The following is a 15,369-nucleotide window of genomic DNA, read 5'->3' on the forward strand; positions in this document are numbered from 1 at the left end:
ATTAACTGGCACCCCCCATTCCCCAGGGATGCCAGATAACAGAGCTTTTACTGTATTACCATTTGAATCTGCCTCCTGATATTTATGCTTTGAAATATGACCTGTTCTTGACTTCATATTTGACTCATAATACAATGTAGAATATGCTGTGCAAGTAAATCATAGAACAAGGGTGGGCAAAATATGGCTCATGGGCCGGATCCAGCCTGCCAGGCCATTCTATGCGGCCTGTGAGGCCCCTAAAAATGTAGAAAATGTATATTTATCTGCTTCTGGTTGCCTGTCAAAGATGACAGGAAATAGGGGCAGTAGGACCAGGGGGAACCAGCAGTACTCAGTAGCAAGGCTACCCATGTGGCCCTTGACACCTCACCTAAATGCAGTGAGCATCCCTCCACCCAAAATAATTGCCTGCCCCTGGACATAGAATCATAGAAAATGAGGGTTGGAAGGGACCTCAGGAGGTCATCTAGTCCAACTCCCTGCTCAAAGCACGACCATCCTCAACTAGATCATTCCAGGCAGGGCTTTGTTGAGCCAGGCCTTAAAAACCTTCAAGGATGGAGATTCCACAACCTCTCTAGGTAACCTGTTCCAGTGCTTCACCACCCTCCTAGTGAGAGAGATATTCCTAATATCCAACCTAAACCTCCCTTGCTGCAACTTGAGACTATTGCTCTTTGTTCTGTCATTACCAAGAACAGTCTAACTCCATCCTCTCTGTAACCACCCTTCAGGTGGTTAAAGGCTGCTATCTAATCCCCCTCAGTCTTCACTTCTGTAGAAAAAATAAATTTAAATAAATAAATGTTTATGTGTACAGAGTTAAGCACTTAAAGAACAGAAAATGCAAACATAAGACAGAACATTTAACCATAGCCTTCTTTATTTCTGTATTAAGACTGTATTAATTCAGTCACATACTATTTCTCTGAAAGTTTATAGAAAAATACTATCTTTATAGATACTATCACATCCATTGCCTTTTGTAATTTACTTTTTTTATTAACATATGCTATATATGTTCATGACTATTGATAAAAATAAATTGTAAGAATACAATAAAATGTACTCCATGAAGTATGATCTGTTTCAGGTAATGTTGGAAATCAAATGAGTTATTTTTCTAATGGGCATTATGTGTATTTTTTCATCAAAACTAAAAATAAATACAGAATGGAGACATGTACAATTTTTTTGGCCAGCATGGCCATAAGTTTTATAGTGTTTGGTTTTTAATTTTTCTTTCAAACATTAGTTATTTCCTTCAATTGTACTACTGTTTTTTGTTGGGTTTTTTTTTCAGTAAGATTTTATTGGTGTGAGGGACTTCATAACTTGCCACAGTAGATTTATGTTTAAAACCAGTTGACATTTACAGTAATTTCTAATTACTGGCACACAATATCAGTCTGCTTGTTTGCTATTTCTATGGGGGGAAATGGCCTCCAGCTTTTTCAGTGTTTCCTAGTTTCATTATCCTGCTGTACTTGGGTTATAAGACAATAGTAGCAAACATCTGGAGCACTATTTTCGTGCAGATGCTCCAGGAAACCTATCTGCTTAAGAGTCTCTTTTAAGAAATATTTTTGTGCAGGTATAATAAATATAATGGATAAAGAGGAAGAAGAAAGGTATTAATCCTAAACCATTGGAGTAAATCCTGCTTTCATTACCTAAGCAAAAGTCGTGTTAAAAAAAGGGTCCAGGTACAACGGTGATGGGCAGAATGAGTGGTGCTCCTTAGAAAGAATAACATAACTTCTTTCTTATCTACACTGCCCCTAAATGCAATCTCAAAATTGACTACTTTCCAGAATTTAAAATCATCAGTGTTAGTATAAATTTAAGTGAATTATTATTTCCTTGTTAATGAGGTAATGAACTATCCATAATTATCCTAACAAAAAGATTTATTAAATAAAAACAGACCCAAATAAACCCAAAGCAAACAATGTCCCCTGCCACAAGCAATTCTATCACTTTCCCAATGGCTTGAAAATGTAGGTGAACTTTGCGCCTCGTCTGGTAACCTAGCAAATCTGGCCTCTAGTAGAAAAATGTCTTAAGCTATATGGTCAGTTTCACCGTAGTGGTTTTCTTTCTCGGTATTGATGCATATATTTTAATTCTGATAGCACCTGTAGTGTTCTGGGAGTGTGCACCCTGGGAATACCTAGTCTCTGCTCCAGACATCTAAGGGCTTTGATCTATTTCACATTATAGTACATAATATATGCAATATAGATGTATTTTAATAAGTGGTTATCATCTGTGTCTAATGACCCCTCTACTTAGCCATTACTGCTCGACTAGTTCCTTGTAACCATTACAGCAGAACAGGTATAATCTCCACGTTCTTAATTATTGTGTGAAGTTACTTAGTTTATTTGCAAATAATTTCGATTTTAGCTTTAAAGAAAAACATAGATTTAAGGTTACCTAAATAATCTGCATTCCTCAAGGGTTCTGAGCAATGTGGTGAAATTAACCCACTAAACAGGAAAATATGACACTTTCTCTGAACCCCTCAGCTTTGCTTCATTGCTGTCCCAGTGAAAGTCTTCAAGGTGTGGCCAAAAAGTACTGAGTTGTAACGATTTATTACCATACCTTGCCACTACCATGTACAAAATGCACTTATCCAGTAAGAACCAAATCCTGCTTACTGTTATAAAGTCAAACCCCTGCTGAAATCACTGAGTGATGTGTAGCCTTATGGACCGCTGGATTTGATCTTACATCTATGCTGAAAACTAAAAATGAAAAAAAAATCATGTTAACCATACTGTAAATACTCTGGGGTATGAGAGGATGGTGACTTTTCAAGGTTGATGGAGGGAGGTTCAGGGACCAGTCTGGCGCAGAGACCCAGAGGCTGCCTGAAGGAGACGCGGGGAAGAAAAAAGTCCCAGGGTAATATTTAGGGATCTGAAAATAACTCAAGCTCTTGTTCTCTTTTGGAACCAAGGGACTTGCCATTAGGGCAAGCCAGGACTTCCCCCTACCTCAGCCAACCAGGGAAGGTTTGGAGAAGAGTAGTATGTAATTTGCCTCTTCTCTCATACTTTACCCTCATACTACTAATCCCTCCCTGGCTAGGGAGGAAAAAATGGAATGTGTTTGCCTCTGCCTCCAAAGTTGTACAGAGCAGTGAAAAATCCCACCCCAGCAAGAATGTCTGGAGTGGAAAAAGGCATTTAATCAGAGAACCTTTGATGCTAGTTTTTAGTTGAGAGATTTTGCTGCCAGACAGGTGGAGCCAGGAGTTAATCATTTATAGGGCAAGGAGGGAATCCATGTTTGTATAGTGCCCAACATGATGGAAGTCCAATCCTAGCTGAGGCTTAAGAGCTTGCACATAATATATGTGTTTGATAAGAAAGGATAAATAGACTCCCTTTCTCCCCAGAAGAGCTCATTATCCTTCTTAAATTTAGCCTTTCCTGAAAGAAGGCTTCAGGTCATTTTCAGTTGCTATATTTGAAAGTATGTAGAAATCTGCTACTGATAGAAGGTAAGCACTGTGATTTTATTCTGAGAGACTCCTAAGTAACCACTCACTAGAGTCTACCAAGAATTTACAAAGTGCCCTCTCGCTCCATTTCCTTTGATTCTACCTGGATAAACTGATGCAGAAGAGACAACGAGTGAAGAAATCCCTAAATATTTACATCTCAGAAATAGCACCTTCTGACAGTTACGCTTTGAAAACATGCAGTGATGGAAGCTGAATCCTGAATCTTTGAAGTAGTGTGGTGATGAACATGTGAGGAATGCCTAACGGCAGTTTTGAGTCCCCTGACATTTCTGAGGTACTTGAAAAAGTATCATATAATTCATAATATGACTGGCTTTTTTAGGCTTTATGATGCAGGAAATCCTGAAAGATGAATTATTTTATAACATAAGAGCATTGCAATTTCATAAAGACACAGAAAGCCTCTTACAATGAAATTATTCTTTCTACCAAAACACATCACTCCAAGCAAAGATCTTGATCTAATTAGGATTACAAGTTAATGTGCTGTGAAACAAGGGACTTTCTTTTTATGCCACTATAAATGGGAATTCATTGTGGATATGTTCATTCTAGTGTACATGAGCTGATATAAGCACCAGTGAAGTTGTACCCAAGCTTTTAATGCAGGGCCGAAGTGTGTTGAGTTCAGTGGGTGCTGGGCTGGATTCATAATTAGTCCTAAAGTTTTAGTGTTAAAACATTTCTTCTTCTGACTCCCTAGATTTTCAAAATCTATTACTATATTTTGGTAGTGCTTCATGGCCAAAACTAAGGATGAGAGCCTGTGGTGCTAACTGCTAAACAGACATGAAATGCCAAGGCAGTTTCTGCCTTGCAACACTTCGTTTATGGGAAGGAGCAACAGGTGGATGAGAAGCAAAGGGACTGGGTTGTGGGGAGGAAGATGTTAATGGTGGAATGAGCAGCTTGTACTCGGTAAGCAGTATGTGCAGCTTACCACCTGCCTGCTATGGTCAGCTGGCAGGGTTTTCTGGGCTTGATGGCAGCAGTCAGCCTTGAGTACAGGGATCTGAAGGAGACTACAGTAATATTGCAGACGTGCAGGCATTTAAACTTACATAATAATTAGATTTTGTCTTTATAGCACTCTTCAACTTTAGGTTTCAAGGCTCTTTATGTAGGAGGCCAGTTATCATTATCTCCATTTTAGTTGAGGAAATTTGCAGTACAGAAAGGGATCAGTGCCCAGTGCCAACCTACCAGGCCTGGGACAGTGCCAGAAATTGAACTCAGGTTTCTTGAGGCCCAGTGCAGTGCCGTAAAATCCCCACTATTACAAACCCAAGCTAGAAATATTGCCAGTATGTTGAACAGAAGTGGGGGGGAAATGGTTTGAGCATGACCTTACAGCCCAGATGTTGCCTGAGTCTGGTTACAGTTAACAAAGTTATTAAATGCCAATTTCTGATAGCACCAGTTTATCTGTTTGCGATTTTGATATGCTGCATTACTTTCCAGGCAGAAATTTTAACAGGCCTCCCAGTTGGCAACCCTGAAGATGCCGGGAAGGTGGGATCCGTACTACTAGAAAGAGGCTGTAAGCTGGTAATTGTCACTTTGGGGGCAGAAGGCTGTGTGATGATATCAAAGGAAGATCCCATTCCAAAGCATGTTCCTGCTGGGAAGGTCAAGGCCATGGACACTACGGTACATTTTTGTGGTTTAACTGTCTTGCTCTGGAAAAGACTACTTAAGCACTAAAGCAAAGCAATGAGTAATCAGCCAAATTTCTGAGCACTAGCACAAAAGCTAATATATTATGTGCAGCTGATATCCTGCTTCCAGTCTGTTACATATTAAATGTCAGCTCACTGAAGTGGTATAGGCTGTACTATGATTATACTAGAGTTACTTTATGCACTGAGGGTGTCTTCATAGTGCTCTCTTCACTGGAGTCAGTACTTCTCTCTTTTCTTTCTCATTTATGCACAAGGACTGTGGCACAAGCTGCAGCCCTGTTGTGATCATATATGTACAGTCAGGTAATTCATCATCTCTAGTATTCAAATGATCCTGCTGTTTATGGAGTGGGAGAAAGGAGGGAATGCTGCCCTCTGACTCTGAAAATTGAATGGCTGACTCTTCCTACACATGTCTGAACTGCTTTCCCAGACAAAAAGCCCTGCCTTAATCTAGGCTAATTAGTGTCAGGTGCTCAGTTTCCACAGAAGGTGGTGAAAAGGCACAAAAAACATACTGCATCTGATAAAGGATACCTAGCTTTTAGTCCTTATCAGTTACTCTAGTACGTTTTTCCTCTCTGTTCAAAGTGAAAGGCAGAATGCCCTACCTTAATTGAACATTAGGACCAAAACAAATGCATCAGTAAAATCAATAGTTAAGCTTTTCATGGCTGTGGAACGTTACCGCATTGCACATATAAGGCTATTTTGTGCTCTTAGTTACATCTGATGTAAATCCGAACTAAATCCAGTGGAGTTACTGAGAGTTGTGTTTGACCCCCTGCATGTGCTAACTATACTTTTAAATGTCTGAAATAATAACATCATATTACATATGTTCTGCTACACTAAAAACATTGCAGAAACACTTGGAGATTTGGCCATCTGGTGCATTCTATATTTGAGCTGTATTAATAATAATATGTGGTTCTTATATAATGCCATTCAGCCAAAGCGCTACAAGTGCTTTTCAAAGGAAGAGACTACCAGTACTTTACAAAGGGGGAAACTGAGGCACAGAGCACTGAAATGACCTACCAAGTGGCAGCCAGTGACAGAGCCAGGAATAAAATTCACTTCACTCAAACAGAGGGTTCATTATTGCAAGGTTTACATTGTGATTCGTTGATATATTATGGGGCTTCATATTTCACCTTTAAATTTCATTATGTTCAGATTAACTCTACAGTTCATGCTAAACTGTTTTCTTCTTCCCCACCCTGCCCCCTGCCCTTCTGTCATTAAGAAGTTTTGTGATGACTCAGATCCATTGCCCTTAATGGAGGCAACATTATGTGGTGGATAGGAATAAAGAAACGAGTTCAGTTCCTGTCGCCGCCATCTCTACCATTGAATTGTGATCTGATCTGGTGCTAACTGCTTCATCTCCCTGTCCTTCATGTCACTGAGTGTGTTTTTACAGCGTGGGTTACAGAAGGGATAAAGAACCATGAGTGAACCCCCACTTCCTAAAATTGTCACCAGGTCAGCTAATGTTTGCTAACTGAAGATATTTGTAGTAGTTGGGATACTCTAGCGGTGCTGAAAGGGCACACTGTGGCTGAAAAGTACCTTTTGTCTTGTTTGGCAGTTTAGAACTTCCTGACTGAACTGTTTTAATAGTCCTGTTTTTCATACAGTGATATATATATTTTCAAGCTTCCCAAATCCTTGTCCTGCCTCCTTGTGGTGAGCAGGTTATTGTGAGAGTTTTTACAGTTAATTTTATTAATCTTCTTAAATAACAGTGGGTTGTTTCAATGCAACAGCTGTGCTCAGTTTACTCTTGGAGACAGAATGAAAAAAACATGTGTTGGCCTTCCATTATAAATGCCTAGTGATCCTTGGCCTGATAATTACTGTTCAGTAAAGCAAGTGCCTTTAAAGAAACCTTCTAAATACTACTCTGAATAATGTGTCATTCTTCAGTAACCTGGGTAAGTTTATTATTTAAATACTAAAAGTTTGAATCAGACATTTTTCCACTCTTCAGATAAGTATCTTATTGGCACAGTATTGGCAATCCCAAGAGTTCAAAACTGTCAATCAGATTTACAAAATTAGATTGAAAAAAACCTTCATGATTTTTAAGCTGTAAGAACACCTTTGATAGCATTCTGGTTTCTGAGCATTTGGAGTGCCCTCAGGTCAGATTTGCAACCATGAGAGCTAGAAGCTTACTTGGATGCTGAGATGCCGATGCAATCTCATCATTTCAGCAGACAAGGCTTTCAGCAAGATCCAAAATAAGATCAGGAGAACTGACAGCACTGTATCAGGTCCTCTAAGCCTGCCATGAGCGGTATGTAACCAGAAGCTCTCTCTATAGTAGCACTGCCCTCATTCCTGCCTCCAGTTCCTCTCCACTGGTGACAGCAACAGTGTAATATTTGAGAGGAAAAAACCTGCATAGATACAGCCAAACAAATACAGAATTGAATACAGTTGAACCAGAGATGATGTGCCCCAGCCCTCATCTCATTAACAGTCTTATCAGAGAGGGTAGAGATCAGACTGAACCTAGAAGCTAAACTTTCCCCTCAGTTTTGGAGCTGGTCTGTTTGGGTCAGGATAAGAGACGGATGGTCAAACCATGGGGAAAGCTGGCATGCACCATCTATTCTGTGGATAAACAAGGAGATGAGTATCTAGAGCTGCAAGTCTGGCATTTTTCAGCCACACTAACTTCATTCTATAAAGAAGGAAAAAAATGACTTGGTAGATTTTTTTATCACTAATTATCTTAATGTGGGCTTTACTAAAGTATGTGAAGTTTCCCAGGACTGTTAGCAGAACTGTCCATAGACAGTATAAGAAATCTAGTATACAACTAGTGATTTAGAAGGAAGTTTTGCAAGATGGGGTATTGTAAGGCCCAAACATCTGCTTCTCTTGTTATAATGACATACTGTAACAAAACCTCTCTCGGAAAGAAGTGACATTCCTTTCAATTGACTCGTTCATGATAAGCTTTTATATATATTTCAGTTTTTAGGAATACCAAATTCCTGATAATTTTGGATAATTTAGTGAATTATCAATAAATAATATGATCTGATTCTTCTTTTACGGAGAAAATAAAAACAAATAGAGCCATGTCATTTTAACACTAGTGTCTGGACACATACTCTGAGGATTTTAATACATGTAATCTAAATAAGGCTAACTTACAGGATAATATACCAAGCTCCAGAGGATCTACTACAGTATTTTTTATCTGTTTCAAATTACATTTATGAATTTTCCTTTCCTATTTTTAAAGGACGCTATTTTTCACTTTCCTTGAAATTGAATACACAGAACCAGATTAAAATAGCTTTAAAAGTTAATGATCTTCTGTTTATATACTGCTTTCTATTCCAATTAGCAGCAGAATTCTTTACAACTCTTGCATACAAATAGATAACATAATACACACATACACACGTGTATTGTGTGTCCCTATAAATTATGAATCAGATTGCCTACTGCTGAAATTCATCCACAGCTGAGGTGGGATGCAGCAACTTTTTAGCAACTCACCCCAACACAACTCAGCAACATGGAACAAGGAGTGAAAACTGTCAGGCTAAAGTCAGGTGTGACAAATTGGGATTATCAGTATGGTGAACAGCAGCATAACTTAGGCTCTGAGGGCTAGACTCTCCTTAGTTTGTGACAGCAGCTGCCACTGGATACCAGGATATAACATCCTTGGAGAAGCATCAAGTCTGCTAATGGGGAAGGTTGGGGTGATACAAGTTGTCCAAAACTTCCTCTGTCTGAGGGAACATATGGACAATGTGCAGCCTTTGCTCAAAGTTTCCTTTTTTGCCTTGTTATTTTAGCCTCTTTTAAAGCCTTTCTTTTCCAGCTATAATCATGCCTTTTCCTCTTTGCAGTCATTTGAAGTATGACTTGTGGCACTGTTTACATCTCCAAATTATATTTCACTGAATTGCTGAGGAGAATTTACATCAGGAGAGAAAAAATATGCAAGCTGGAGTTTGACTACCACCAGGACTAGCTCCCTTTTGTTTTGCAAACTGCCTGCTGTTCAGTAGCTTTTGAATCCCACAGTTGGGCATGTAGAATTGGGTGTTTTAGTATCTGCATCCTGACTTGCACATGGAAGTGCTGTCTGTTCACATAATTGGTGAAGATTGTGCACACAGCACTTAGAGGAGGCTTGGAGCCCCTTTTTAAGTGTTCCTATAATTATTGCAGGAACAAGTATCTGGTTTATATCTCAGCCAAAACACAGCATCTGTAACATCACCATGGCCCATGGCAAACCTGTTGAATTTCTAGTGCCACCAGATATTCTTCTGTCCATCTCTTCTGTCCTGGTACTGGTCAGAGATTTGATGAGAGAACTGAGGAGATCACAGCTTGAGGTGACATAGGTGATCACAGACAGGGGAGCTTATAGAAGGCAGAAGTGTAAAAGTTGTTTTGCCCTCTTGGCCAGATCCAGACTGCAGGGCATTTTGAGGGTTGGACCCAGATTCGCCTCCAGTGGTGGGTGGCATTATCCATTGTGCTGCCTGCACTACTGTGTCAGCACAGGGAAACTCAGGGCCTAACATAGCAATTGCTTGCACTACTGTCACCATAATGTGTCCCTAACACAACTCTATACCCTGGAATTCAGTGGTTGGTTCTACCCTCACTCATCCTACCTCCTCTAGGAGCCCCATGAGCCAGATGTTTGACTCTGTTGGCTAGGGACAGACATTCAAAAAGCCTGAGCCTGAATTGATCCAATCTTTAGAGGTTAATCTAACCTGCCTAGCCTGAATCCATTTGTAACTGTGCAGACATCTCCTCTGAACTGAGAAAATGGCTTAGGCTAGAAGCCGGGGGGTGCTAAAGCAGCCTACCCTTCCTTTTTTATAGTGCTGAGCTGAGGGGGGGCGTGGCCAGGCCCCAGCCGGAGGCTCTGATTAGGGAGGGATTCCCTCCCCTCACTGGTTAGTGAGGTAGTGAAGGGGCCAACAGCATTTATCACCAAAACAAAAGGATCTCTCATTAGTTCAAGCTCTTCTTAAACAACTTGTTCCAAGGAAGGAGGGACATTACCAACTACCTGTTGATTAGCTCCAAAGATCCCTAAGCCTGTCCTGTCTCCATAGCCAGCATGTAGTCTGCTAGCTAATGCTGAGAGGTGTCTGTGTAAGGCACAGAGGAGGGAGGATCCCTGCTTACAAGAGAGTGGTGAGCGGGGAGGTGGGGTGAGCAGGGGGAAACCAGGCAGACGCCTGAAGTCTCTGCCGGAGCTGTAGCCAGGGAGCAGAGGGGAGGGGCCAGCCCTGCTGGCCTGGAGCAGAGAGTCCCACCCAGCCCAAGAGCATGTGGGGTTCCTGGGAGAGTCTGGTATGCAGGAAGGGGTCTGGGACAGGCATTGCATAAAGCAGCCTGACCCAAATCAGTTACATCTGATACTACATTCAACCAGATTTATCTCAAACTGGTTTCAGCCATTTTCAAACCGGTTTATGTGCAGTGAACATCTGTTCTGTTACAGGTTTAAACCAGTTTCTGATCACTTAAACCAGTTTATGTGTAATGTCTGTCCCTAGCCCTTGGCTTAAAGAATGGGATAAAATACCTGTCTTCCTCTGCTTCGTCATGGCTAGTGCTTGGCGCAAGCATATAAGGCTTCTATATATGTGCAGGGAGCCTGCTCCAACACACTGGAGATCCTTGATTAACTGAGTCTGCTGGAGCATGAAAATTAACACGCTTCAGCAGACTCTAGAGTCATATGTATCAGCATCCCCGTGCTGAAAATATGGCAATGGGGCACTTTAGTTCAAAGTGCCCCTCTGCCATTTTTTCAGCACAGGGATGCTGATACACGTGACAATCGGGTGCTTTTAATTAGCGCAACTTGCTAATTAAAGCGCCCACGCCTCCTGGAGTACGTGTAAAAATGCCTATAACATATCCTGTATAGTCTGCCACAGTCTGAGGCCCCAGCATTCTCCAGGGCAGATAATGGAAGCTGTTTGACATGCTTCTGAATTTCCTAACCATAAATGTTACCTTTAATCTTTTTTATATAACAAGATGCAAAGGGAGAGCTTGTTGCAATGCGAATTTGTCAGCAGACATTTTCTGTTCCACTCCTCCTAGGTTTTCTTTATAGTTTCTTGTTACAATGTATTAAATCTTCCCATCGTTTGCAGTGTTTGAAGTAAACTGAAGATGCTGTTTTGAAAGCGGTAAAAAGGATCCTATGAGTGGCTTTGTACTGAACTGTGAAGTTGCCTTGCACTGTGTTGTTCTATAAAAAGTGTGATGAGAGCAGATGGTTTTAGTTGATTAGATATACCACAATATCCCTGTCTGTGGTGCGACTGTGCTCCAATGAAGGCAGTGTGGTCTACTGATTTGAGAAGGGACTGGGTAAAAAACACTTACTCTGACACTGGCTTGCTCCATATCCTTGGATGAGTCACCTGGCTTGCTTGTGCCCCAGTCTTTCTACCTGTAAAATGGAGATAACATTTACATGTGTTAGATGTGAGAAGTCTACATTAGAAAGGAGAACAGAACTTAGAAATCCTTCACAAACTTGTCTCTTAGCCCTTTTCCTGCTTTAGGGGCCTTACTGATACTGAGATGCTTTCTCTTTGTAGAGCTGAGAGCTCTTGTGATGGGCAACTTCATTTACACTAACTTTGTCCAGCTTAGCTTTCTCTCCTCTTCTGAAGGATGGCTCAGCCAGAAAAGTGAAGTGGACACTGAAATAAAGCCACAGCCCAAAAACCAGAAACAGCCGTGTTAGTAACAGCAATCCTTTGTCTCCTGACTTTGTGGCCTAACGTCTCTGGCTCAAAGGGATATAAATACAACACTCCATGCAATGACTAATTACTAAAAATTCTGTGCATCAGCAGAAGTGGAACTTGTGGTTGACTCTAATATTATAAAATGCCTTTGCTGTTTAATAATCTTGTAGCTGTCCATTATTTAGCAGGCAGTTTGCACAAAGAACAGCGATTTTGTTTCAACTATCTCTCACCAGAATAAAAATGCAGCTGCTAGTCAATGAAGCATTTGGCAGACAATGGATTTAATGGAGACTTCTGTAACTTGCTAAGGGGAGAAAAATGTTGTTGGGTGGTTAACCTTTTCCTGCCCAGAGCTGTAGTACGAGAGGGGGAAGTGCATTGATCATGAAGGGGAGGTCCTGTTTGAAAGCACTTTTTCTGTCAGGCAAACAACTTGACCATCAGTGGGATTTATTCACACACCAACACAGAGTAATTATGCCCAGAGCTCCCATTAACATCCCACAAGCCAATGGTATAATAGCTTCCTTTATTTAACATGGAACCAAAATAAGTTAGTCAATAAATAAGTTTAGTTCCAGTAATAGTCCACTTTCTGACTTAGCCTTGTGATTTCCCTCTCTCACAAATATGGAATCCATTGAATATGAGGAGAGAAAAACCATAAGGAATAAATTAACCTGCCAGACACTCCAACCGGCCAGCCATACTGAAAATCTATTTAAAACAGCATCTATTATTTTCTGAAGTTCAGCTTAACTGTGAAAGGGCACATGACTGAAATCATTGTATCTGACTTGACTCACAATTAATTAAGTGTAGATGTGAATCTGTTTGCTCATCACAGCGTCTGCTTCTGATTCAGACTCTATAATACACTCCAGTCTTAGAAAACTTGGTCAAATGACTGAGGATAAACAGATGACCAGTAGAAAATAATTCCAGAGGTTTGCAAACATTTTTCATCCTCTTGGATATCAGGAGCTAAATGAGGAAAAGAGGAGGAGGAGAGACAGGGATGTATAACACCTTGCACTTGTTTAAATGCAAGGGAATCCCAAGCACTTTGAAAAGCTTGAGACTTACCACTCCTTTGAGATGAGAAAAATGTATTAACCCTTTTACAGGCAAAAGAAATGAAATCCAAAATGGCAGTGACCACAATTCTGAAAGTGCTGATCAGCACCAAAAAATTGGGTCAAAAGGCCTTGCCCAGGGGTCATCCAAGGGACGGGTATGGCACACTCAAGAACATAGTCCAGCAGTAATGGACCTCTGACTGCTGTTTGAACCATTAGACAACACTTTGATGAGGAAAAGACTTTTTATTTGCTTGGTAGCTTTGTGCTTTAATCTTTTAACACAAAAAATTAAATAAAATGAGCAAACAGATGCAGGGTTGCACACTACAGTTTGCAGGACTGTTTTCCAGTGGAAGAGTCCACTGAACACCCTGCCTTATTCTGATCTTATTCTTAGCCACCCAGGATTTCACCAAATCCCTCTCCATGCCTGCCTTTGAGTGGAAGGGACCTTACAACTCTGTACAGTTTCCTTCTAGCTGGAAAGGCATAGTTTAACAAGAGATACAGCTGACAGAGAGAAGAGGGCTTGAAGCAGGGTTAGTATTTGCCACAAAGTGTACCAAATTACAAGGCGTATCTAATGAAGCCGTGGAATGGAAAATAAGATTAAAACCAATATTTAACTTGCTCTCTCATCTAATTGTGAAGAGCTCCCTAGAGCTGAAACAGAACAATGACCCTGAGGTCAGATACTTCTGTATGCAGAGAATTATTTGGCTCAGTTGTCCAGAAGCTCCAGGTATCAATATCCCATTTCCTTCTCGATGAACTCAAAATTTTATTTTGGGTATACATTTGGACCCAGTCACTGTCCTCTCCAAGTGCCTCAGAAAGTCTAATACATGTATCCTCCTAACAAACCTTGAAAGAAGGCCAGACACTTACAGACTGAGAACTGAGACAGAGAGGGCTCCTATACGCATGCAGAGAGCCTGTTCTGCGGTGCTGGAAATCCAGCACACTGGAGTAATCGAGTCTGGTAGAGCGTGAAAATTAATAGGCTCCAGCAGACTTTAACGTCATGTGTATCAGCATCCCTGTGCTGAAAAATGGTGGTGGGGTGACTTGAACTAAAGTTCATCAAATGAGCTTTAGTTCAAAGCGCCCTGCTGCCATTTTTCAGCACAGGGACGCTGATGCACGTGACACTTGGGCACTTTTAATTAGTGCAGCTTGCCCAGAGTCCAGAGAGACTGACTGCACCAATAGTCTGTGGCAGCCAAATTTTGACTGTTTCCCAGGTGAGAACGCTGACCACTGATCCATGCTTCTTCTTAAAGACAGGTACAAGAGCATTAGGAATGGTGCAAAGATTTTCCTCCAGGTCATTGTTTAGGCCATAGTACCAGGCATGCCATACAGCCATGTTGGTGTTTGAGACACTAGCAGCTTAACAAGGGTTCACATGACCTGTTGTCATGAGCTGGTAGGGCAGTGGAGCAGCACTAGTCTCTCTCTTTCAGATGCATCACCCTGCTTTGCCTAGAGACTGCACCTCTTCCAGCTGTTACAGTACCAGTATATCAGTATGGCCCTACCCCAGACACCCTAGCCAGATTCCCAGATCAAGTCTTAGTAGTAGAGGCTGTGTACCAAATTAGTTTTTAAAATGTGAGCTGTACGAATTAGTCCTTTTCAGTGTGTTATCTAATGTGGTCTTATAACAAAACCATGCAGCATACCTACAACCTGCCTCAAGAGAGCAGAGACTGGCTGTAGGCACTTTGACCCATTTGCCTTGCATAGCTTAAATTAGGAGACCTTTTATACATTCAGTTACAGAAGCTGTGAAAAACAAAAGTCAGAAAGTCAGTAATAACGTGGAGTTGTTATGCAGTGAACAGAGTGCTGGGGGGTGATGAAAGCTTCTGTAGGACTCTGCTCAGAGCTGAGCTGCACAGCAATGCAGGTGCCACACGGAGACTTTGACTCCACTGTTACAGTTCTATAACAGAGTTACCCAGTCCAGGCTACAGTAGTGAGCTTTGTTTCAAACGTCTAATTATATGGGTGCGGGTAACACTTGTGCACCATTCCAGATATGTGTGTGTGAGAGAGAGAGACAGAAATGTTTCCAGGACAGAAGGGGTGTTGCTAAATCAAAATCTTGCTCTTGAACTCAGAGTCTCTGCCACATGTCCAGGAGCAGAACAGAAGGCTTAACGTAGGGTTCATCAACACATGTGCTTTAATGCACAGTGGCCTATTTTACTATGCATTAAAGCAGCACGTAAAAAACCACTCAGTAAAACAGGATACTGCACATTGGGCGTCACCTA

General features: G+C 41.1%; 1 protein-coding gene across 2 annotated transcripts in view; it reads left to right on the forward strand.

The window, feature by feature from the left end:
* RBKS (ribokinase) overlaps window positions 1–15,369 on the forward strand; it is a 120,030-nt gene that overhangs the window by 80,989 nt on the left and 23,672 nt on the right. For both annotated transcript variants that reach the window (XM_019526839.1, XM_019526840.1), the window contains exon 7: window positions 5,003–5,191. In XM_019526839.1, coding sequence (XP_019382384.1) covers window positions 5,003–5,191 — 189 coding nt within the window. The remainder of the gene's footprint in view (window positions 1–5,002; window positions 5,192–15,369) is intronic.

The sequence above is a fragment of the Gavialis gangeticus genome, unplaced genomic scaffold (assembly GCF_001723915.1).
Source record: "Gavialis gangeticus isolate Ggan-Ray unplaced genomic scaffold, GavGan_comp1, whole genome shotgun sequence".
Lineage (NCBI taxonomy): Eukaryota > Metazoa > Chordata > Crocodylia > Gavialidae > Gavialis > Gavialis gangeticus.